Here is a 22,331-nt window from a genome sequence, read left to right as displayed (position 1 = left end):
CCAGAAAATTTGAACTTTTTGGCTGGATATAAAGCACCCAAGGAATAGTGCTAAAACCCCTCACACTACCTATGAATCAAAGTTCCAGTTGCAAATGTGTACCTCAAGTAGCTGAGCAAACTGACCAGTGTGAAATAAAATATTATGTTCTTAATCAAAGTACGCAAATGCTATACACAGCTTTGATGGTTACGCCATGATGCATATCTTTACTACATTCAAGAAATTGGGGTTTTGTTGTCTAAATTGATAGACTGACTATTGCTAAGCTGGGCATGTTCGTGCAGGTAATTGCATGCAAAAGTAAGGATTTTATTTGTGCACGATCCTCGCAGTACAACAGTGAAAATCAGACCTGAAAAAATTCAGGCCTGTACGGGATTCGAACCACTGACCTCTGCGATACTACTGCAGCGCTGCACTAGTATCGCAGAGGTCAGTGGTTCGAATCCCACACAGGCCTGAATTTTTTCAGGTCTGATTTTCACTATTGTTTAAATAGTGCTCTCTACTGCGAGGATCGTGCAAAAATACGTTTCTATAACTGCAGTTCAGATATAAGAATTTCATATATTCGTTGAGTAAGGATTTTGTCAGCAAATAGTCGAAGGGTTTCTTCATTGAACAAGAAGTAACAAATCCTCTTTTAACAACAAATATAAGGTGTATAACATTTAGCTAAATGATCAATCTCTTCTTGAGGAATTTCTACCAATCGCGAATAAATATATCCATCTACCTTATCTTCCCAACTGGAATTTTTCTTAAAAGCCTTTTTCACTGTCGCAGACACTGATTCATTTGATACACCAACATCTTTCTGAGATCTTTTTAGCTTCTGTACAGACATATTATGGTAAAAACAGTTATCATTTGAAGATCATTTAGGTTAAATTATTCCGGCACATGTACTCCAAATCGGTGGAACACTTTTAGTCAATGAAATTTACCGCTGACCTCTATAAGATATCCCACAATGCGTCACGTCCTTCTCGCTCTCACCCTCTTTCCTTGCATTGTGGTGAAGTTTTGGTTGTAAGGTCAGTGTTGAGCAACAATCCATGAATTTCTCTCGCATCGCATCATAATTCTCGAAGCTATTGGGTTATATAAATTTCTTAATAAATTTTGTGCCCAATCAAAGAGTTATTTTTATGTAGTCGTCTGGTTGGAGTAGGTTTTGCCTCCCTTAATTGTCAGACACTTAGTATGAAATATTGTATTTTGGGTGGTTTAATGATGTACGTAATCGTGGTTGTATTAAAGGGCAGTGCATCGGCATTTATTCGTCATCTCAGTCTTGAAGTGTTTATTTAGTGAAATATAAACATGTACAAGTCAGTGTCTCAGCTGTACTGTAACTACAATTTTTTATTGTCTGCAAAACTTGCATGAACTGAGCACACTTGTTTTGATGGTCAGGTACCTTATCGAAGTCAAATTTGTGACTATGCCGATGGTAGAGCTTTAAACACACCCTGTCCTATTGCTTATCGTGTCATGAATTTTAAAATTTGTGATAATCACTTAGAAAAAGCTAATTCAATTCTAACTACCATTTTTTTCCTTTGTAACTGTTAGAGAATTGCATGCTTACACCAATTTTGAACATGATGCCTTGTCATTGTTAATAGAACAATTTTAGTGTAAGCTAAGTGTTCGTTGATGTGTTAGTGTCATTGTGTTACTATTACATCCTTATGCCTTAAAGGTTCTACAACCCTTATAACAACATTGTTCTCTTACTATGTTGGTAGCATTAAGGTGGCTGAACACAGTTTTTGCGCATGCGTTTGCTGATGCAATTCAGCATGTGCACAAAGATTGCAAAAAACAAACATGCCATCAGCAGCGTGGTCATATCATTTACTTAACACATACCCGCACTATCTGTGCTATTTTTCTCTATAGTTGGTGCAGTGTATAGAGGGCTGTAATCTTTTATTACAAAGATATGTTAGAAAAGTTGAAGGTGCAAAGAACCCAGCAATTCTCAGCTTTTTCATTGTTACCAAAAGAAACCAGTTAAATGCAGTGCATGTGTAGTAAGTCAAAAAATCGCGATTGAATGGAAAATTGCTTTCTCGGAGATATGCCTATTTCTTGAGAACCACACATTAGAATTTCACAAAATTGGCACAAAAATACTTTAGGAAATAAGTAACTGGAGCATTGAAAAAAATTGATTTTAAACAAAGGAAATTTTAGAAAATCAAGTGAACCTTCGACAAGGGATAATCAAAGATCTCTCTGTTAATTAAATAGTGAGCAAAATGGCGTTAATTTGTGAGTATTGTTACATGCTCACTGCATGCAAATTATAAAGAAAATCTAATGACTAGATTTTCTACAGAAACAAATCCGATTTTAATTGCCTATTTATATCCCTTCATGTCACCATGGCAATGGCACATACGTCAGTTTAACTATCGAAAAAACAAAGTTTGTGTTGTTGACTTGCTTGGTGCCCGTTTTGGCGACTGAGAGAGCAAGGGTTTTAGAGAAAATGGTGAAAGAAACAAAAGTATCAATAACTGTGTTCAGCCACCTCAAGCTGACGCAATGTAGTTTATTCTGCGGGACCATTTGCTTTATGAATTGAAACATACTAAGTTGTGTGTTTCATGTGAGTATTTATTACTTCAGGAAGGGTTAAAGACAGTTTCTTGTTAAATGCACTATGTTATTAAGTATAGTGTTAAATTAAGCCTAGATATTATAAAAAAGTCAAAATACAGATGAGTAACTGTTATACATTTTTATTGTACGTAGATGAATAAGGGATAGGGAAGTGCCATACAAAAGAAATTGTACCGTTTTTGTTAAAAAATAAACTAATTGTCACATTTTTCACTTTGACCCATACCCCATTAATGTCAGCAAAACATTTCAGTTTGTTCCTGGTTTAAAGTGTCTATACGGCCAACGGGGTTTTTATAGTTTTGGTATGTGTTTAACATTTGAAAAAGTATTCTTAAATAAAAATTGGATTCTGACGAGCCCTGAAATCGAGCTTTAAACTTCCCGCTTTGGCCATGCCCATTGAAGGTGACCGTGAGTTGGGGCAAAAAAGAGATTGGGTTCAAAATGGTCGTGATGTCAAATCAGGAATGTGCCAAATCCCGCCAGTGATTCATTTCACCGTGTTTTTCAGTAAGGTAAAGAGTTTTCGTTGACATAAATATGCCCGATAGATGTGTTGTAAAAGTACTGCGTTTGTCAAGCAAAGTAACAACATGACACTCAAGACACTCCTGGAGTGATGTCACTCATCACCAATCTTCCCTTACACAGTCAACTTCATTGGGTGTGGCTGAAGTGGGAACTTTAAAGCTCCATTTTAGGGTGAAGGGGCATCAGAATCAATTTTTTTTTAGAATACTTTTTTTACAGGTTAAAGAGATACCAAAACAATAAAAACCCTGTTGGCCTTATAGACACTTTAACTGAATGAAAATCAAAACTGAAAATTTGAATTTTCCACAGGTTTCATGTAGTCACTAACTGTTAATTTCAATATGCTAAATTTGTGGTAGACAAACATCAGTTTAAGCAGCTACTAGGGGGAAAACAATTTTCAATTGTGTGTAACCAAACACAGGGTTTGTACAGGTCATGGAAAACCTGGAAAGTCATGGAATTTCAAAATTTCATTTTCCAGGCCTGGAAAGTCATGAAATTTAGGTGTGGGTCATGGAAAGTCATGGAAAATCAATATGCTCTCTATGAGTGAAAGGCAATAAGAACTAAAGTTGAAAAGTTAACTGACGAGTCCAAAAATCAGATTTATTTTCATTAGAAATAAACAGAAGCACACGTTGTGGGAATGTTTGCAAACATTCTTTCACACTGCATTCTTGTCATGGAATCTTTCAAAAGGTCATGGAAAAAGTCATGGAATTTTAACGGGTCAAAGGTGTACAAACCCTGAAACAGCTTTATAAAACGTTTAGGCTTTGGTGTGATAGGGGTGTTAGATATGAGGAGACAAAGTCCTTTGTGTCTTAAAATTTCCTACATCATACTGTAGTGTTATTCATTTTACAGTAGTGAAATTGAATCACCCATATCTCATGTAACTCTCTTTTCTTTTAGGTTTAATACCCAGCCTTACCACCATGGCACCCAAACACAATAACATGATACACAACAACCACTTCCACAAACAGTGGCAGAACTATGTAAGAACATGGTTTGATCAGCCTGGGCGCAAGAAGCGCAGGCGTGTTGCCCGTGTAAAGAGGGCTTTACAGATTGCACCTCGTCCAGTAGCTGGTGCTTTGCGTCCAATTGTGCGTTGCCCAACTTTTAAGTATAACACCAAGATAAGGGCTGGACGAGGCTTCACTTTGGAAGAACTGAAGGTAGGAATTTAGGTAGATCCTTGGATTATAACAGGGGTGCTAAAAATTTTTCCACAAGTGGCTGCTGATGGTGTTATAGGCTGCTGTGCTTGAAAAAAGGGCTGTAAAGCTCCTTTTCCTCAAGGACGGTCTGAGGGAATGCTCCCCCAGAAAAAAAATTGGAACTCTAGAGGCTTAGAATGTAATTTCCAGCACTCTGGGCATCAAAAAGAGTGCTGTTTCTTTAAATTTTCATTGACATCTCTGTAAGTGTCCTGTCATTCTTGACCAGTTGAGAGTGCCTAGTTCATGGATAAATGCGAGAAATATGAAAGCAAATGGCTTATGGAGAGGCTTTTTTCCAAGGCGCTCGCTCAGCTGGTAACTCGCTTGTGTGAAACTGAACACCAATGTCAGAAAGCCTGCTTGTAGGCTCAATGGAAGGTGGTAAGAGGTGTTACAGAGGGGTTTAGCTGGCCAGTAATGAGCTTTGTTTAATTATGGTAATTTTCAATTGAGTAGTGAAAGTGTTTTAGATTTCCTTTAGTTTTGCCGTTCTCTGTGCCTTTTATCCAGTCAGATGCAAAGCAACTTTTATTTCAACTTGGTCATTAACAGGGTCATTTATTACTTTCATTGTTTCAGGCTGCTGGCATCTCCCGTAAAGTCGCTCCAACTATTGGTATCTCTGTTGATCACAGAAGAAAGAACAGATCAGCGGAATCCCTACAGGCTAATGTACAAAGACTGAAGGAGTACAAGAGCAAGTTGATTGTCTTCCCAAGGAAGGCCAGCAAACCCAAACAAGGAGATAGTGAGGTAACAAATGAAGTACAAAGATACATGTAATAATCCATGCAAAAACACTTGAAAAGTTTGTAAATCAATTGCCTTCATCCTGTGATTTACAAAACTTTCTTTCCTCTGTGATGTAGACTGTTATAACAGATTTTTTTTTTTTAGTAAAATGTTTATTTGATTTATCCAAAATTCTAGGCTGCCGAGTTGTCCAATGCAGTACAACTTCAGGGAGCAGTCATGCCAATCCAACAGTCTCGCCTACCAATCAAGGCTCGCAAGATCACTGATGAGGAAAAGAACACCAGTGTATTCTGTAGCATGCGTATTGCTCGTGCCAATGCCAGGTTGGTTGGCATCCGTGAGAAGAGGGCTAGGGAGAAAGCTGAGCAAGATGCAATGAAGAAGAAATAAGTTGTGAATAAATGTTCAAATTCATCTGCTGAAACATGTGCACTGTTATTCTTTGTAGTTATCTAAAGCCTGATTCAATACTGCCAAGACTGAATTTCTGAAAAGTACTGTGATATTTCACATTGCTTGGCCATGATATTAAGTGCCTCACACTCAGATGGAGTCCAACTTTTATGGAAAATTTGTGGCCAAGTTTGTGTCTGAATTTTGCTTGGCAGGGAACATTTCAATAACCCCACCCACACCCTATCCCCCACAGGGGTAAACCCCCCCCTTATCACAATAAATTGGCTAATTGCATGCAATAGCAACGTTATCTCATAACAGTAACATTTGGGTGAGTTATATTGGTGCATTGAACAACCATGTCCTGACAGAGCCGACCCTTGTCAATGTTATTTTTGTCAATGTACATTGTAGTTTTGCATTACTGAGCTACCTTCATTCGGATCTCCTGTGAAAGCGCAGCCTACTGAAAGAATGTAGATGAACTTTTGTTTGGCAAGTTTTGAATATCACTTTGTGTGGCATCTGGGGATTAAATGGTTCACTCTTGCTTTTTCGGACTTATCTTTAACCTTTCTATCATAAGTTTTATGCAACCCGAGTGTTGTGCAACTTCATTCTCTTGAAGTAGAATTTGTTCCTATCCTTAATGACACACTGTTTAAGACACTGAATAGTAACGTTAACGATGCTGTGCAACACTTGATTGACCAACCTACGCTGTTGGGCATGGGCATCACACTCATTTTTTTGCCAAATCGAGGAATGGCCCCCCTTCCTCCCAACCCTCGAGTTCTGTGGACTAAAACCTTGACGGGAGTGTGCATGAATTGCAAAGTCCTTCCTAAGGAATAATGAAGTTCTGCTGTTGAGGAATTCAACTTGCATGTTTCGACCCCAGATGCGTTTATGATGGGAAACTCAATCTAAACGACTTCAAAAATGAGTTGATTCAGGCATATATTTATTAACTTTCTTTCAATTGTGTGTATGGAGTAAACTGAATTAAAAGCCCAGTAAAAGCAACGAATAGACTGTGAAAGCAGAGGAAAAGTTCAGTCGCCACTATCTGATTGCTTTGGTCTACGTAGTAAGTGGTCTTAAAAGTCATCCGTAATGCGTGAAATTCGGCCTGGTAAGAAAAGCTGTGTGTATAAGGTGACTCCCAGAACTAAGATGCCAGACGGTCCACTGAGGTTTGGATATGCTTCTAGTCGCTGAATTGATGGGGGATTTCCTAAGCCTTAGGAGAGTCTGCACAGATGGCATCAACCTCGTTCTCAGGCTCGACCCTGGTAACGAGGTTGGGAAGGCATGAGTGACTGCACTCAAGTTGTATTTGTAGTTGGTCAAGGAACCTCGCATAGTTAAAAACCAATCCTAACTTGATCACTCTCATTTTCGTTAGCTTTTTGCAGTGTGCTTGTTTTTAACTTGTTTTCCCATTCATCCTCATCGGCTCCATGTAACATTTCCCCTTGGCTCGCGGTGGCTGTTGTGTGAACACTGGTTTTGGTTTTACCACGCTCGATTGAAATGGACTCTAAGCAGCTGACCAAGTACCTAGCCTGCGTAGATGAGGGTTTCGTGTGCACCTCGAAACCGCGAGCAGCGGAGCCGCGTGGAACTCGGGAAGTAATGTTATAGTTTTACCACTCACAGTCGCCACTCTGCTATCTTTATTATCATTAAGCGCTGGACGAAAAACCGCTTCTTATATAGGCTAGGATGAACCATTCTGGCTTGCTCCTCAGAAAAACCTGGACATCTCTGAAGGGTTCCTTCTACCATTGCGATTCTGGAAAAGTAGATGCCGCCACAACAATTGTAATGTTTCTGAATAAAGCGATTATTCTGTCTTTGGTTTTGGATTTGGATCAAATTCCTCCTCAGTTGCTTTAAGTTCTCTTTCTCCATCTTTATCATCTATAAACTCGGCGCCTTCATCTTCAAGCTCTTCGAAATCGTCCTCCTCAGGTCCGGAGTCAGCAATGCAAAGCATATAGATTAGAAACGAGAACACCAGTAGAGGGAAGCCAAACATGAGAAGAGCAGCAATGGGTTGGGTGGTCCAGATTTCCTGTAATCATCAAATATAAAGGTTCGATGAAGGTGAGAGATATTTGCAGTAATGATCTTTACTTAAACAACAGTCAGTTTATAATAAATGAAAAGAACCAACACCGCTCTTCTTTAGCCATTAGAGCAATAAGCAAAATGAAGGAAACGAGGATATTAGTAAACATCGTTAGTGTACTTTTGTTGACAAACTGTATGCAGCACTGCTTTATAAGGGAGCTCAGTTGAGTGTTTCACATGATATAATTAACAATTATTCTTTGAAATCGATGTGAATAGTGGCTAAATATTCTCGAAAGCCACTATTCACCAAGATTGAAAAGAATAATTGTTTTAGTATATACACACGAAGTGATCTCGACAAAATTAAAAGGAAGCCATTTAAAGGCAATTGCTGCTTCTGAAACTTTAGCGAAACGCGAGTTTACGCCCGCTATTTTGATTTTCACATTATCCACTCGCTCGGAGGTGTACATTGTTGATTAGCCCGAGATAGCGAACCAATCAGATTGCTTGAAACGCCAAGATCACTGAGTGTGTATATAATAAAAGAAATTGTATCACAAGCTGAATCATAGGAGCATTTTGATTGGATCTTACTAATGATCTGTTGGAGGACAGACGCAGAACTGAAGTCACCATTAACAGCAGTTTCATTTAACAAATAGATTCAGTGTTGTTGTGATCACAGAAGACGCCAAAATGCAACCTCGTTCCCAGGGTCTCTCATCTTCCCGCCCCCGCCCCCCGCTCCAGGGGGCAGGAAGATGAGAGACCCTGGGAACGAGGTTGGCCAAAATGCGGTAAGAAGATCATTGACACACTTGGCCCCATCATGTGAACTATTACTGAACAGATACACGGCAATATAGAATCTATTTGTTAATAATTAAACAACCTCCTTCCGAGGGTCTCTCATCTTGCCACCTCGGGGGAGGGGGTGGGTTGGGGCAGGAAGATGAGAAACCCTGGGAACGGGGTTAATAATTAAATTGTTTAAATTGCTAATAAGGAAGAGCAAACAGAACATAAATGTTAAGCAATACTTACGTAAATCGATCTGAGAAGTTCCCAAATCCCCTTTGAAAGAGATTAAACCACAGAATACTACTCAATATATTGTAAAACGTGAAATTATCACAAACATAGAGCGATATTTCAGCTGATATCAAGCAATTTTTTGCTCATCAGGGAAAACACACCACATCTTATCGAACATTTCCAAATACACTCGTTTTTAAAAGAAGAAGAATGATCCTGGAGTTTAACTACTGCCTCCAACAAGGCACCCAAGCAAAACATGAAGACGAGACAAGCGACCCTCATGAAGATGGGATATTTACTCAGGTGTGGTGACAAGATTCTTGTCAAATCCTTGAGCAATGTACCCTAATGTTCTTGCTAAATTTGGCTTTACAAAACTGTTTGAACACAGAGAGTCACAATGCAACAAAAAGTAAAGATGTTCTTAACCATACATCTCAGTCTGAGATATGTTCCACGCATGCACTTAAATTTTGGTCTTACCTCAGCCACAACGTTCCTATAAAATTAACTCTTTGGTAAAAAATATTCACTAAATTTAAGCCTCAAGTACCTCCCAAGTATGCGTTTAAAATTTTGGTTGATCTCAGCCTCAGTGTTCAAATAAATTAAGTGTTCAATAATTTTACAAGCGGTGTCTTACCCTATAAAATCTTTGAAAATACGAGTCCCCACCATATCCCTGCAAAGATGAAAAACAAGTATATTGGTTAACTGACAAAATGCCCGCGTGACTGCAACTAGAGTTTCAGAGGTAAATAACATTCAGCTAAAAACTCCTTAGAGTTACCTTTGCACGACCCTCCAATACATCTTCAAGGAAAGACACCAGCTGTTGTTCAGTAAATTCCTCTTTTATCTCTATGTACTGCTTCAAGTAATACACATGATTTGTACTGTTGTATGCCATTAAGAATGGGGCTGACATTGTACTGAGAGTGAAAAGAAAATAACTTCTTAATAATATGAAAATTGTAGAGATAGTAACAATAATGATGATGATGATCTAATCAGACTCTGCTGTCATAATAAATAATGATCATAATAACAGCAAAAATTAAGTACGCCATTAATTAAACTGTCCATAATTATATCAGATTTTTATTAAATTATGTATCATCAGTATGAAAATGTAGTAAGTTATAAGTTGTAAGTTCCATCAAGTTGTTGATCCACAACGTCCCTTTGTTTGCCCTGATGTCTGCATTTTTCTTTTTTTTCCCCTTATTTCTTTGTGTAAGCATGTAAAATTTTGCCTTCTTGTCAACCAGAATAAACTGATTCTTATATACTTCTTTAACCCTTTTTACATCTCCCATGAGTGACCAAGACAGAACTTCTCCTTACAACATCACGAATACAATATCATGAAGAAAAGTAAGGAGAATAAGGAAAAAGAAAATCAGGGGATTATCAGTTGATCCAATATCAAATTCTCCAAACTTACATCATAAGAATTGTATGGCAGGCAGTAAGGAGAATTTCTTATGAGATCTTGGGAATGAAAGGGTTCAGCTGCATTTGGCTTACTGCATTTACAAAGCAGCCTGAGAATTTTTGGGGGGTTTACGGCAGATTCAATCTTGAAAATTTCTGCATACTAAAAAGCATTGATTTCATGAAAAACTCCACTGAAAATCTTTTTTTTTTACCTCATCATGAGATTTGTTGCAATAGTATCCCCCAACATCCATCCAAACTGAAAATGCCTGAAAATGAAAATATCAGAAGTCAATCTTAACATTATTAAAAGTTTTACCTAATTTTCTGACAGCACCTCCTCTTGTCCTTTAGCAATTTTTACATGTTTCATTTTGGATAAACTTTTTCCATGTCACGCTATTTGAAAGAGATGTGGTCCAGTGCCTCAACAGGTACATTTGAAATTGGACTAGAAGAGGTGTATTGGGTAACAACAAGATCATTAAACAATTCACTCACAAGGGTCTCTTCTGCATCCAAACATGTGATCCCAACATCAGGGGTTTCATTAAGGGCCAGGCACAGGGCAAATTGACCGGTTGTGAGGACGGTTTTGCCCACCTGATTTGACGGTCTGGAGGAAAGTTTATCTTATAAAGAAGTTCAGTTCAAAGAGTTTTTCCCGCCTGTGAAAACCAGTTGCCCTCCTGCAGAAAACATTAATGAAGCCCCTGCAACATATATTTCCAGAAGTTTCCTTAGCCTCTACATTGTTAAGGTACAGTTATTTGTGAACTCTAAGCAAATCCTAAAGCTAAGGGGAGAGGGGGTAACCTTTATTGCACATTGAATCCACATCACATCTGAAGGGAGTACCAAAACTCCTCTTTGTACCTGACCTAAAGGAAGCTCCAGTAGGGAAGATCAGTCAGCCCAAGAGTAGAAAAACCCTCCTTGTTCAGTCATATAAAGGATTCCAGAAGCTGCAGAATGTTGCACTCACCTGTGAAATCTTTCCCGTTCATTTACAGCCACACTTTTGACAATTTTGCTGACTCTGACAGAATTGAAAAAGCAACATGACATTTTGAAAATAAGTCTTCAAAACATATTAATTTAAAGACTGTACAGAGTGATATGTATGTGGCAAGGAATTATTCCTGCAAAAAACTCAAGATGTAAAGGGTAATAAAAATGTCTAATTTTAAGTATTCCACATGATCAGTTGTACTCCACAAGTTATCACTTGCCACTACCTGGTTAGCTCAGATTGTAGAGTGCTGGACTGCCATGCAGGCAGTCAAGGGTTAAAGCCCTAAAGTTAACCAACACTCAGGGTCTTAACTGAGGAGAATGTACAACCTGCAAATGGTACCTGCATCTGCAAATGGTCAGATGTTCTAGTCTTCTTGCATAAGGACAATAAACCTAAGTTAGGCACTATCTCTTGCATAATTATTCTCTGGACTAGTTAACAGGGGATATTAAAGAACCCACACACTTCTTAAAAAGAGTAGGGAGTGTGGCTTCCCATCTTGTGTTTTGGTATTATTTCCAAAATTGGGGAATGTAGCAAATTTCCTTTCAAATGATGATGAGGTTAAATTTTATCTTCAGTTGACAGAGAGACTAATGACAGAGACACCAGTTTGGAATTTCCAAGCAAATGTGATGTGCATTGCATTCAAATTGGCCTTTATAAACTTAAAGATCTTAGCAGTCTGGTCCTCTATCAGAGAAGGATTTCCAACAAAAAATGAGTTACATTACAATTAAAAAATATCAGATAGTAGGTCAATTCATAACAAAATTTTATGATAAGAATCTTTAGTGAGATCATCAGAGCAAACAGTAAAAATTTCCAATACCTTTCATTCATTTTCTTTTTACTCTTTTGTTCTGCCAGTACAGTTAACAGCATCATTTTACCTGAAAGTAAGTTATCAAAAGAATATCAAACTTTAGGATCTCATTAGGAAAATTGTTTGATTTATTTCCAAAAGGTCTAGATAGGAGCAGAAAAGACATGTTTTAACAGTTCTTCTGTCACCTTCAGTTAAAATATTTTCATAGAACAAATTTTAAGTTAAAGTGTATAACAAAATACTCCTGGGACAAAACAACCATAGAAACAAAACAATGTATGCAAATGCAAGGAAAGTTTTAGATTGACATGATAAAGTTGACGATAAAGTGAAAGTTGCTCCCATTGAACATGAAGGCACTTAATTGTTGTTAGTGGCTATTTTTTTACGTGCACTTGGATTTTCAAACCAGTTTCATTTACATTTTACTTTGGCTTGTAATACCTGGGTAATGATCATATTCTAAAACAAAAGATAATGAAACTATCTCTGGTTTAGCAATTTTAAACCACGAGAAAATACTTGAATTACAAAGTTTTCATAACAGTCGGTGAAGTCAACTTACAGTGATCATTGATCAATCATGGGATTGTGTAAAATTAAGAATCACTTTTGTTTCATTTACCAGTTGTGGTGACATCATGAAAATTTGATCTGGTGACATGAACAAATGCTTCAAATCTTTCATTATTTACCCATCCAGATAAAGTACTCTCTTCAGTTACATTGTCTGAAACTTGATTCAAACAAATTAGTCAACAAAACTATTTCTTTCAGCCTTTAATTCATACTGAAAACTATATTTAATATACATATGATGCACGATCCTCACAGTGGAGAGCGCTAATTTATGCAATAGCGAAAATCAGACCTGAAAAAAATCAGGCCTGTACGGGATTCGAACCACTGACCTCTGCGATACTAGTGCAGCGCTCTACCAATTGAGCTAACAAGCCAACTGGGAGCAGGCCTTTAAGTTGATTTGTAATAACCCGTGACAATAAATCAGATACAATGAATATATGAAGTTCAACTTCATATATTCATTGTACCGCAGTTCAAAATATATGAACTTCATATATTCATTGTATCTGATTTATCATCATGGGTTTATTACAAATCAACTTAACGGCCTGCTCCCAGTTGGCTTGTTAGCTCAATTGGTAGAGCGCTGCACTAGTATCGCAGAGGTCAGTGGTTCGAATCCCGTACAGGCCTGATTTTTTTCAGGTCTGATTTTGCATAAATAGCACTCTCTACTGTGAGGATCGTGCATCATACGTATCTACAACCGCAGTTCAAAATATATGAACTTCGTATATTCATTGTATCTATATTTAATATGTTATTTTAAAAAATTAGAAAAAAGTCCTGCATTTCAGCAACACTTGTTTATCATACATGATAAACTTTTTCAATAATACGCATTTGCTGTTACTTGTTTTAATAAGTAAATAATAATAAATACTAAAAAAATATTAGCGTTAAAACCAATATTTTGAATGTGCAATTTACATCACTGATAATTGCACAGCTACAAATGGTTGAAGGATAAAAAATTATCTATATTTAGTGGCAAAAGTAAATGGCATGCCCTCCCTTGTTAGGTGGTCAATAAACCCCTCCATGAAGTAAACAGAAATTTTCTAATGAGGTACTTGAAAGTCCCATCTTTTCTCTTAGACAATGTTGCCAGAAATTAGAGAGCATTTTGTTAAAATCAGGCAATGCTGGAATAAGGGAGAGAGGGAAATAAAAGTCATAGACTGTGAAAAAAAAAATTATTGGTGCATGCCAAAACTTCTGCTACTCATTGGCAAATAACATTTCTAAGAGAAACAATTTAGTCATGTTATCTAATGACTAATTACGAGTCATATATTAATTTTCCCTATTATTGCATACCTTCAAACATGGAAATGGAACTATCTTTTGAAACAATGACAGCTGGTGCTTTTACCTGATCATCCTTTACAAAGAAAAAAAGTAAATGAACTGACAGAGGGAGATTTAGCAGGTCTATAATTATATCATAATGATTATTAACTACCCCCTGGATGGGATGCCAGTCCATCACAAGATTACCCCCCCCCCCCCCAGCATTTCACAGGCTTCCCTGACAGTTAACCAGTATTCATTTCTACATCTGTGTGGATAGAGGCACTGTTAGAGTTAAGTGTCTTGTCCAAGAACACAACACATCCACCTGGCCGAGTCTCTAACCTGAACCTGTTGAACTCTTGACCCCTTGCCCCTGAGTCTGATGCACTGACCATAAGGCCATGGCCTCTGTCACGTAGTAGCTAGTGCCACATCAATTAAGGTATAATATAATGAGCAAGTAAATGTGTCATACCTGATTATAAGATGTTATAGACAAAGTACTACTAACAGTAACTGCTAATTGCAATTATATTATTATGACTTTTCCTTCACCTGATTTGAATATGAATTCTCACCTCTGGTAAAGCCCCCTGGTCAATTTGATAAAAATAGCTTTGAGTAACCTTATTTTCAGCAACTTGAAAATAAACTTCCTGAGAAAAAAATATATCTGTAATTAGATATAACACATTTTGGTGCATGGAAATCACTGAGTATTTTACAAGTTGTACCCTATTTTGACAAGTCCATAGGCCAAGTCAAAATACAAATAATGAGTAAAAATACTCAGCAATACTATACACCAAAATGTCTAATAAGTTATTTACTATCTAACTGCTTTATTTCATGTGAATTCCTCATGAAGCAGGAAGAGGAAAGCAGGTGGATGTGTACAGCATGCCCAGCAGACCAGTTAAACGGCTTTTTTACACAGTACAAATAACTAACTTTCCAATATTGCAGGATGGACATTTGTACTTGATTTGTGCATTATTTTTACTCTGCTTGCAGTGCAGTTGGATAATAAGAGGTACGTAACACTCTGTACTTTTCAAATTTTTACAAAACTCTCTGAAGTTGAATATCTTAATTCCTTCTGTGAGCTTTTTGTTGATGTTTTTTTAGTTGTTGTTGTTGTTGTTGTTGTTGTTGTTGCTGCAGTTGCTTCTGCTGTTGCTTCAAGCTGCATTTGTCTTAAAATTGATCATACAGGGTCCATATCACATTCACAAAATCTTGTTACTAGGTTTTGACTCAAAATAAAGTGTTAAGAACACTGATGTGCCTTTATGAACAACCTACTTTAAGTTTTTCTGACAACTCTGGATTGTCATTGCTTGTAACCAGGAAAAAGCAGACGCTTTTCTCCTTTTTTACTCTTTCCATTTGGGCTACATCCTTGAGCTCAGTAACCGCTGGTCTGAAGGGTAACCATATTTATAAACATAAAAATTAGATAAAAACAAATATTTATGATTAACTGCAAGATACATTTCAGGGACATGGTCAACTATTTCTTGCACTAGTTAACAAGCCCTTGACAATGGAGACATCTATAGCAATTACTTTCTCTTACTATCACTTGTCAATTTAGTCATTATTCAAAACTTACAGTTACTGTATTTTGGGTAAAGGTAACGAATCTGATCCAACCGACGCGTCGGCCGACACACTACCGACACACCACTGATGCTGTACAAACAGCCGCTGTCGAACCTGGCTTTTCGAACCTGGTTTTTCGAAGGTTCCAACATCCCGCTGAGTACGTGGCTTCATCTAATGTTCCTGTGGGCTATCAAGGCTTCTAGAAGTAACATCGCCAGACTGACTAGCCTTTCAAAGCCTACAGTGATCCGTGCGCTGAGCGACTTACGAACGGTATGTTCGACGAAAATTATGAACGCTGACATGAAGATCGGAGGTGTAAGAAAAACAGTGGAGATCGACGAGTCGAAGTTTGGAGCCAAGCGAAAGTACCAGCGAGGCAGAGTCTTTCTATAAGGTCCGGCCAACGTGTCGGCCGACACGTCGGTTGGATCAGATTCATTACCTTACCCATATTTTGGGTATTTCACTCAAAATTGTTTTTTCATTTTGTTTTTGTATCCACTTTATTTGTGTTCCATTTTTTGGCATTTGGTTCATTTCTTTTTAAAATCAAACAAAAATTATTTTTAATCTTTTGCCATTGGCTTGACTGTTTAGTTCCAATGGCTTTAACACATCACCTCAGTTTTGATAAAATAATATTTTTCCTCAACTGTGCTCTTAAAGAATCAGCAGATGCCTAAACAATTTCATCTCAGAATATAACCGATTCCATGCAGCTCAAAAAAGTTTTGAACTAATAAAAACAAACTAATGCCAGCCATCCACAGAAAGAAGTCAGTTTTCCGTGGCACATATATAATAGCCTTTACGAGAGCACTCACCAGTTCTCTTTGGAAATTGATCTGCTGTGATCATTTTTTGTTGTTGTTTTTCAGGTGTTTGGGTTCTCAAGTTTCTAATAAGCCCCCATTCTTTCTACCATGACAGGTTAAGGTTCTATTACAAAAGGACTCAACACCATCTGGAGCACCTACTACTCATTTTTCACAAGAGCTATTTTCTCTGTCTATAAAATAACCCCTCTGTGATATATATCAAGTTTGATTGGGTCACTAGTCTAAAAACGACTAACACACAAACAATTTGCATGAACCCCTTAACTCTCTGGATCTGATTGCTCATTCCCCCCTCTAGCTTCTGCACATTTCCTTTTTCATTAGTTATGAGAATTTGGTGTTGGATCAAGAAAAAACTTCTACTTGACAAGTCTGAGTATTATCAGTACCTGTTTGCTGGTTAATGTAAGGATAGTACTGGGTGAAATTTCGAGTTCATCATGTCTGAGAGTATAAGGGTTCAACCACAAAGACAGGCAAGCAAACACGTCTCACCTGTTGGCCTTCTCTGCAAATTGAACAAAGTCCTGGACTGTGCGTTCACCTTCAAATGTTATAACTCGTTTACCCTTAATACTGTTATACCAAAAGCAAGAACAATGTGTGGCACAACAAGTTAGTACCTTACTGAATATATATTTAAAATATTTAGGGTCATTCCTTAGAAATAAGACAACAGTACAATCTAGCAACTGAAGGTATAGTAATCTATAAATCAGGTTTAAATATCCCATCAAAATAATCAGTGAAAAATACTTTTCAGACCTAAATTGATTTATTCAAAAGCAGACTGAAACTCTTTGAAATTTTGAGAATTGCAGAAGAAAAAAGGGTTGATCTCCACCATATATCATGCCTTTGTCCAAAGTGTCTCTCTTGTTTTTTATACATAAATCTGTAAGATTTAAGCGTTTGCTAACTATTTCTTAATGTGCAATTTGTGTTTATTAAAATACGGATCATTGGATAATGCAATTCAAGACTTTTTATTGGCTTAGCCATTATGGTATATGAGCCAATATACCATAATCTACATATATGGTAAGTGTATGCGTCAGCTTAAAATCAAAAGGGAGCTAAAAAATCCAGTTTCTTCTTACAAAATAATTATTTCTTGGGGGCATTTTTAATAAAACAATTATATTCCACTCGCACTTGTTGGATATGAAATGATTATAGCCAACTTGGCGCTACGCCCCTTGTTGGCTATCTATCATCTCATATCCAATGTATGTTCCTGGAATAATTGTTAATTATTCACTTCATGCTTAATTTTTTAAAACCTCCTTGTCAGTGTTTTTTGCTAAGTTTGTTAGCATTTTTCAGTTACACCTTTTTGGCACTGCACCTTATTTCATGGTCCTTTTGAAATAAAAGGCAGTTTCTTTCACGGATAATCCCTTTTTAAGTCAGTCTACTTAAATTTGCACTTGGCACAGTTATCTGTAAAGAGGGCTTTAAGTTAATCATTATTGCAGTTATACATTGGGCATTATTGAGTATTTTTCCATTTTGCTTTGTTCGTATTCATTTTTTGTTTATAATTTGTTTATCTTAGTTAGCTTTACTTTTATTTGTTTTTAGTTTTAACCAACTACCACAGTACTACTACTACTGCTGCTGCTGCTGCAGTGTAAATAAATATTTCAAGTTGAAAAGATAATGCTTTGCTGTTATAATACATATAATATTATATATAAATTATACATATACATAGGCAAAGACAAATTCACACTAATTTGTGTAATTATCTAAAAAGTCTTATCCATGAAAGAAGTTTAAAACTACACATTTTGACCTGAATTCATTTCCAACTAGAGTGTGCAAATATATATTTTTGTTTATTGCTAATAATAGTTTGCCAATGCTACTCACAATTTAATTGAAGGGAATCCTCTGATACCAAAGTGTTTTGCTAATGCTAGAAAACAAAATCAAAATAGAGAGAATTTCTTAAATAGTGAAATCCAAAGGAGAAACTGTAAAATACATTTATCATAAGCTATCCAATCTATTCTCATCACACAAAGATATTACCAAGTATTTGAAACCAATTAACCTTACAAATCAAATTTAATTTTGCTAAGAATTTGAAAGTAAACTTAAACTCTAACGTCCAAAGATGTTGTTTTCCTTTAATTTATCAATTAACTGCCTCTTCTCATGAATGAATGGAATCATGAAAGAGCACAAATATATTTCACTCTTACAATGAATATATGAAGTTCATATATCAGAGCAACTCATACTTCACTCTTATTGAGCACTAGCAGTACTGTTACAGAAATCAAAAGATTACAAGTAGTGTAAATTGCAAATATCTCTATAGATAAAGGAGAGTAAGTTGTAAAGAAAATGTAGTGCTGCATTGGTGGGGGAGTATGACAAGATAAATTGGTTTTATCAACCGAGTTGATAAATAATGCAAATGGGCCACTGTAAAGAGCTTACAAGGTGATGTTTTGAGCATCACCCTTTTATCAGAGCAACTCAAATATCTCATTCAAATATCTGGTTCTGTCCTGGTGTACCGGTTAACAAGGGAATTACCATTGTTCTTTCTTTGTTTAGGAGTTATCGGTTAGCTATTGTGTATTGTTTGGTCTTTTGTATTGGCTCTTGTGAACCGGTACACGAGGACAGAACCAAATATCTCTATACCTGAGTATCTAGTAGCATCTAATTTTGCAACTGTGATAGATGATCCATGAAGAGTTTTCCCTACTTCAGCCCATATAGGTTCCAGTTTCTTGCAATAACCACACCAAGGAGCATAGAACTAGAAGACATTACCAAGAGCTTAGCAAACATGAAGCGATCACCAAAAGACTGAATTACTAGGTTTTTGGGATCATTTTTCTGTTAAGGAGAGACTGGAAAAGGCTTAACTAAGGTATTGGACAAAAGTGGTCTTGATTTTACCGAGAAGTTTGTGACCATATTAATGGTGCAAAAGAAACTTAAACAAATTGTCTCCTCTGTTGTTGAATACATGTAGATCACAATTTCACTGACAAAAATCATTGAGACAATACCTCCACCAACCAGCTGCCCTCCTTCATCAGAGATGAAAAGCTATGAGGAAGAAAGAATATCACTGATTACCCTTAATTCTGCACTAAAAGGAAGGTAGTGTACCTTAAATTTATTTGGGAGCACTAGTGGTTTGGTGGAATAGTGGTCAGCACCCCACAACTTTAATCAAATGCTCCAGTGTAAGTTCTCAGTGTGTCAAGGTGTTGTCTTATTTAGCAAGACACTTAGCTTCCACCAAACCTCTCTAGCTCTCTACCTAGGAGTATTCTAGGGGTACCAAGTAACAGCCAGGAAAACAGAACAAAACCCTGGGTAAAACCAAAAAATTGACTGTTGTATATCCACAGGGATGAACAAGTACAGCCACTCCATTTCTGAGAATGAGTTAAACTCTAGCAGGATGGGCTTTCTAACTAGCCACCTGAATTAATTCACCTTGCCTTACAAATTATCTTATTCTCCTGATCGTAATTTAAACCTTTTGGTAATTGAAAATCCTTTGCCGGGCTTGATTAAGTGGTCCCAAGATTCATTAGAAAGGTTTGTTATTTTCCCTTTTCGATTACTACTGCATTTAGAACGCAAATTCAAAAACAGTTAATTCAGCTGACAGAGTATAGGGAGCAATATGGTTTCCAAGAAGTGACGCCTCCGATCAACTATTTGGACGTTTCCAATCGTTCGAGGTCGTTCTATTTTTCTTCTTTTTTTTTCTCCTCTTTTTTCATCGTAAGTAATAAGAATGACAACAACGATTAAAATATACTATACTCTTCAAATAAGAATAAGAAAAAGAAAATAGACCACAAATGGCAGTTCTCCTAACCTGTCGTCAAGCTCTTTGACAAACGCATTGCAACTACAGAACAAAACGACTGAAAGAAAGAAAAAATTACGATCACGCTAACAAAACCATGCTTTTGTTTCATTACCGTATGGCTAGAAATAGTATTTACCTAGCGATAGGACGGTAAGAGGGAATATTCTCCAAAATTGCCTTGATGACCCATTCTTGGTCGCCATTTTGACAGCTGGTTAGTGGCCTTGACCCAGTCTTCGCGCAAATACGTCGGGTCACAGCCTGGAGCGAGTAGCGCAAAGAAGAACGATCACGACTTAAAGAAGTTGAAAAGCTAAGTTTCGACGACCATCAAAAGAAAAGTACACACACACACACAAAAAAAAAAAAAAAAAAAAGAAGAAGAAACGCTGTCGACGTGCGATACGAAAATTCATGGAAAATTACAAAATAAATAAATCCGTCCTGGCTTGCTAACTCTCCCGTGTCGATTGATAATGTCATTTGCCCTCGAAGCTTCCGGCTTCTCGACCAAACATCTCTGGAAGACTCAAGAAGTTCACAATATCTCAGCTGCAGACATAATAAGCTGACATACCAGCCACCTGAAGGGGTTTCCTTTCACTAATATATTTTTACATCACTTAAACAAAAAGCAACACCAAAATGGGAATAAAAGTAGCCTTAGTGTCGTCTTTGAAATGATATGAAAAAGATCTTCACAGTAATGAACACTATCCAAGAAGCAGTGAAAATAGTTTCCCAAGCCACTTCTCAAAACATAGTTGTCTACGAAAACTAGCCGGCTTTCAGGGCTGTAAAGCCAGTTCCGCTTGGAGTCGCCATCAGCCAACAGTTTCCCTGAACACTGAGAGCACCGTATCAGGGTAAAGAAACGACGCGTGCAGGCTCTTTGAGCCAAGGTGAGTGCGTGAAGTCTACGCCAGCCTCACTGATACTGAAGCTGTCTTGGGGTGAAGAAAAGAAAAATTGTCGAACTTATGGGCGGCCGTCACCACCAAAAATACAAGGATGTCAAATAGATCAGTAATTACAAAGATGGTTTAAGGATCAGCTGCAGGATAGCATAGTTAATAAAGGAATGGCATGGCCAGTCTAGGTTTCCTTCATGAAACAGAACACCCTAAACTTAAATAGTTTAGCCAAATGATAAACGGTCTAGTTTCCCATGTCGACTTGGAACATGAAATTGTGAAATGGACCAGCTAAATTGCGAGTAGTCTAGCACTCATTCGCAATACAGTCCACAAACGGTGTAGCTTTGCGTCAAATGACTCAGGGTAATACGGAGTAGCACAGCGTACGCACAAACGGTGTAGCTTTGGGTGAAATGGCTCAGCATCATGTCGAATGGTACAGTATACATGCAAACAATTTAGCTTTGCTTGAAAAGGCTCAGCGTAATGTGGAATGGTACAGCGTACACACAAATGGTGTAGCGTTGTGCGAAATGGCTTAGCGTGATGTCAAATGGTACGGCATAATGTCAAATGGTACAGCGTACATACAAACAGCGTAGCGTTGCGTGAAATAGCTCAGGTGATGTCAAATACTACAGCGTACGCACAAACGGTTTAGTGTTGCGTTAAATAGCTCAGCCTTCACGCCACGCCACAAGTAAGCTCGACGATTTGCCACAACATCGAAAAATTTCATGTAATGCTGAGCAATTTAATGTTCAGCGGGAGCGTCTGATGTTCAGCGAAGCTATTCGACGTAACGCTACACAATTCGTGTGTACGCTGTGCCATGCGAGTTACGTTGGGCCATTTCACGCAACGCTACACTGTTTGTATGTACGCTGTACCATTCTACATTACCCCTATCTCGCCGAAACTCACTACTACTGACGGTGCCCAGTAAGGGACATCAGATGAAAAACACTTTTCATCTAGCACTGCCACTTATTTATCTGGCCCTGCTATATTTATCTGGCACTGCCACTTATTTATCTGGCACTGCTACTTATTTATCTGGTACTGTTGTAAAGTAGCAGTGCCAGTTATAAGTGGTAGTGCCAGATAAATAAGTGGCAGTGCCAGATAAATAAGTGGCAGTGCCAGATAAATAAGTGGCAGTGCCAGATAAATAAGTAGCACTGCCACTTATTAAGTAGCAGTGCAAGATAAATAAGTGGCAGTGCCAGATAAGTAGCACTGTCACTTATTAAGTA

At 37.5% G+C, this 22,331-nt stretch overlaps 3 protein-coding genes across 3 annotated transcripts in view; 1 reads left to right on the top strand and 2 right to left on the bottom strand.

Moving 5' to 3' along the window:
- Positions 1 to 944, bottom strand: part of LOC111321053 (GEL complex subunit OPTI) — a 5,025-nt gene extending 4,081 nt beyond the window's left edge. The window contains exon 1 of the mRNA XM_022923826.2: positions 740 to 944. Within this exon, the coding sequence (XP_022779561.1) occupies positions 740 to 850 (111 nt within the window). The 5' untranslated portion in view covers positions 851 to 944. The remainder of the gene's footprint in view (positions 1 to 739) is intronic.
- Positions 945 to 967: 23 nt separating this feature from the next.
- On the top strand, positions 968 to 5,589 carry LOC111321052 (large ribosomal subunit protein eL13-like). The gene is made up of 4 exons (XM_022923825.2): positions 968 to 1,040; positions 4,096 to 4,364; positions 4,989 to 5,162; positions 5,340 to 5,589. The coding sequence occupies exons 2-4, from the start codon at positions 4,119 to 4,121 to the stop codon at positions 5,553 to 5,555; spliced, it is 636 nt and encodes a 211-aa protein (XP_022779560.2). The 5' UTR covers positions 968 to 1,040; positions 4,096 to 4,118; the 3' UTR covers positions 5,556 to 5,589.
- A 915-nt stretch (positions 5,590 to 6,504) lies between these two features.
- Positions 6,505 to 20,435, bottom strand: LOC111321055 (protein disulfide-isomerase TMX3). Its single transcript, XM_022923829.2, has 17 exons — positions 20,295 to 20,435; positions 20,165 to 20,213; positions 19,338 to 19,377; positions 18,964 to 19,081; positions 18,178 to 18,223; positions 16,798 to 16,878; positions 15,158 to 15,275; positions 14,431 to 14,508; positions 13,877 to 13,940; positions 12,597 to 12,707; positions 11,975 to 12,035; positions 11,110 to 11,163; positions 10,337 to 10,393; positions 9,475 to 9,616; positions 9,328 to 9,366; positions 8,691 to 8,720; positions 6,505 to 7,641 (listed from the first exon to the last, which is right to left on the bottom strand). The coding sequence occupies exons 1-17, from the start codon at positions 20,359 to 20,361 to the stop codon at positions 7,411 to 7,413; spliced, it is 1,386 nt and encodes a 461-aa protein (XP_022779564.2). The 5' UTR covers positions 20,362 to 20,435; the 3' UTR covers positions 6,505 to 7,410.
- Positions 20,436 to 22,331: the final 1,896 nt, after the last annotated feature.

This window comes from Stylophora pistillata, chromosome 3, assembly GCF_964205215.1.
Source record: "Stylophora pistillata chromosome 3, jaStyPist1.2, whole genome shotgun sequence".
Lineage (NCBI taxonomy): Eukaryota > Metazoa > Cnidaria > Anthozoa > Scleractinia > Pocilloporidae > Stylophora > Stylophora pistillata.
This window is presented reverse-complemented; position numbering and strand designations above follow the sequence as displayed.

What these genes read in the sequence shown, in the direction of transcription:
- LOC111321052 (XM_022923825.2), top strand. Translation starts at nt 4,119, where the DNA reads ATGGCACCCAAACACAATAACATGATACACAACAACCACTTCCACAAA. An exon ending in TCACTTTGGAAGAACTGAAG is followed by an intron (nt 4,365 to 4,988) that starts GTAGGAATTTAG and finishes TCATTGTTTCAG; the next exon opens with GCTGCTGGCATCTCCCGTAA. An exon ending in CCAAACAAGGAGATAGTGAG is followed by an intron (nt 5,163 to 5,339) that starts GTAACAAATGAA and finishes CCAAAATTCTAG; the next exon opens with GCTGCCGAGTTGTCCAATGC.
- LOC111321055 (XM_022923829.2), bottom strand. Translation starts at nt 20,361, where the DNA reads ATGGCGACCAAGAATGGGTCATCAAGGCAATTTTGGAGAATATTCCCT. An exon ending in TCTTACCGTCCTATCGCTAG is followed by an intron (nt 20,214 to 20,294) that starts GTAAATACTATT and finishes TCTTTCTTTCAG; the next exon opens with TCGTTTTGTTCTGTAGTTGC. An exon ending in TCATGATGTCACCACAACTG is followed by an intron (nt 12,036 to 12,596) that starts GTAAATGAAACA and finishes ACTTACTTTCAG; the next exon opens with GTAAAATGATGCTGTTAACT.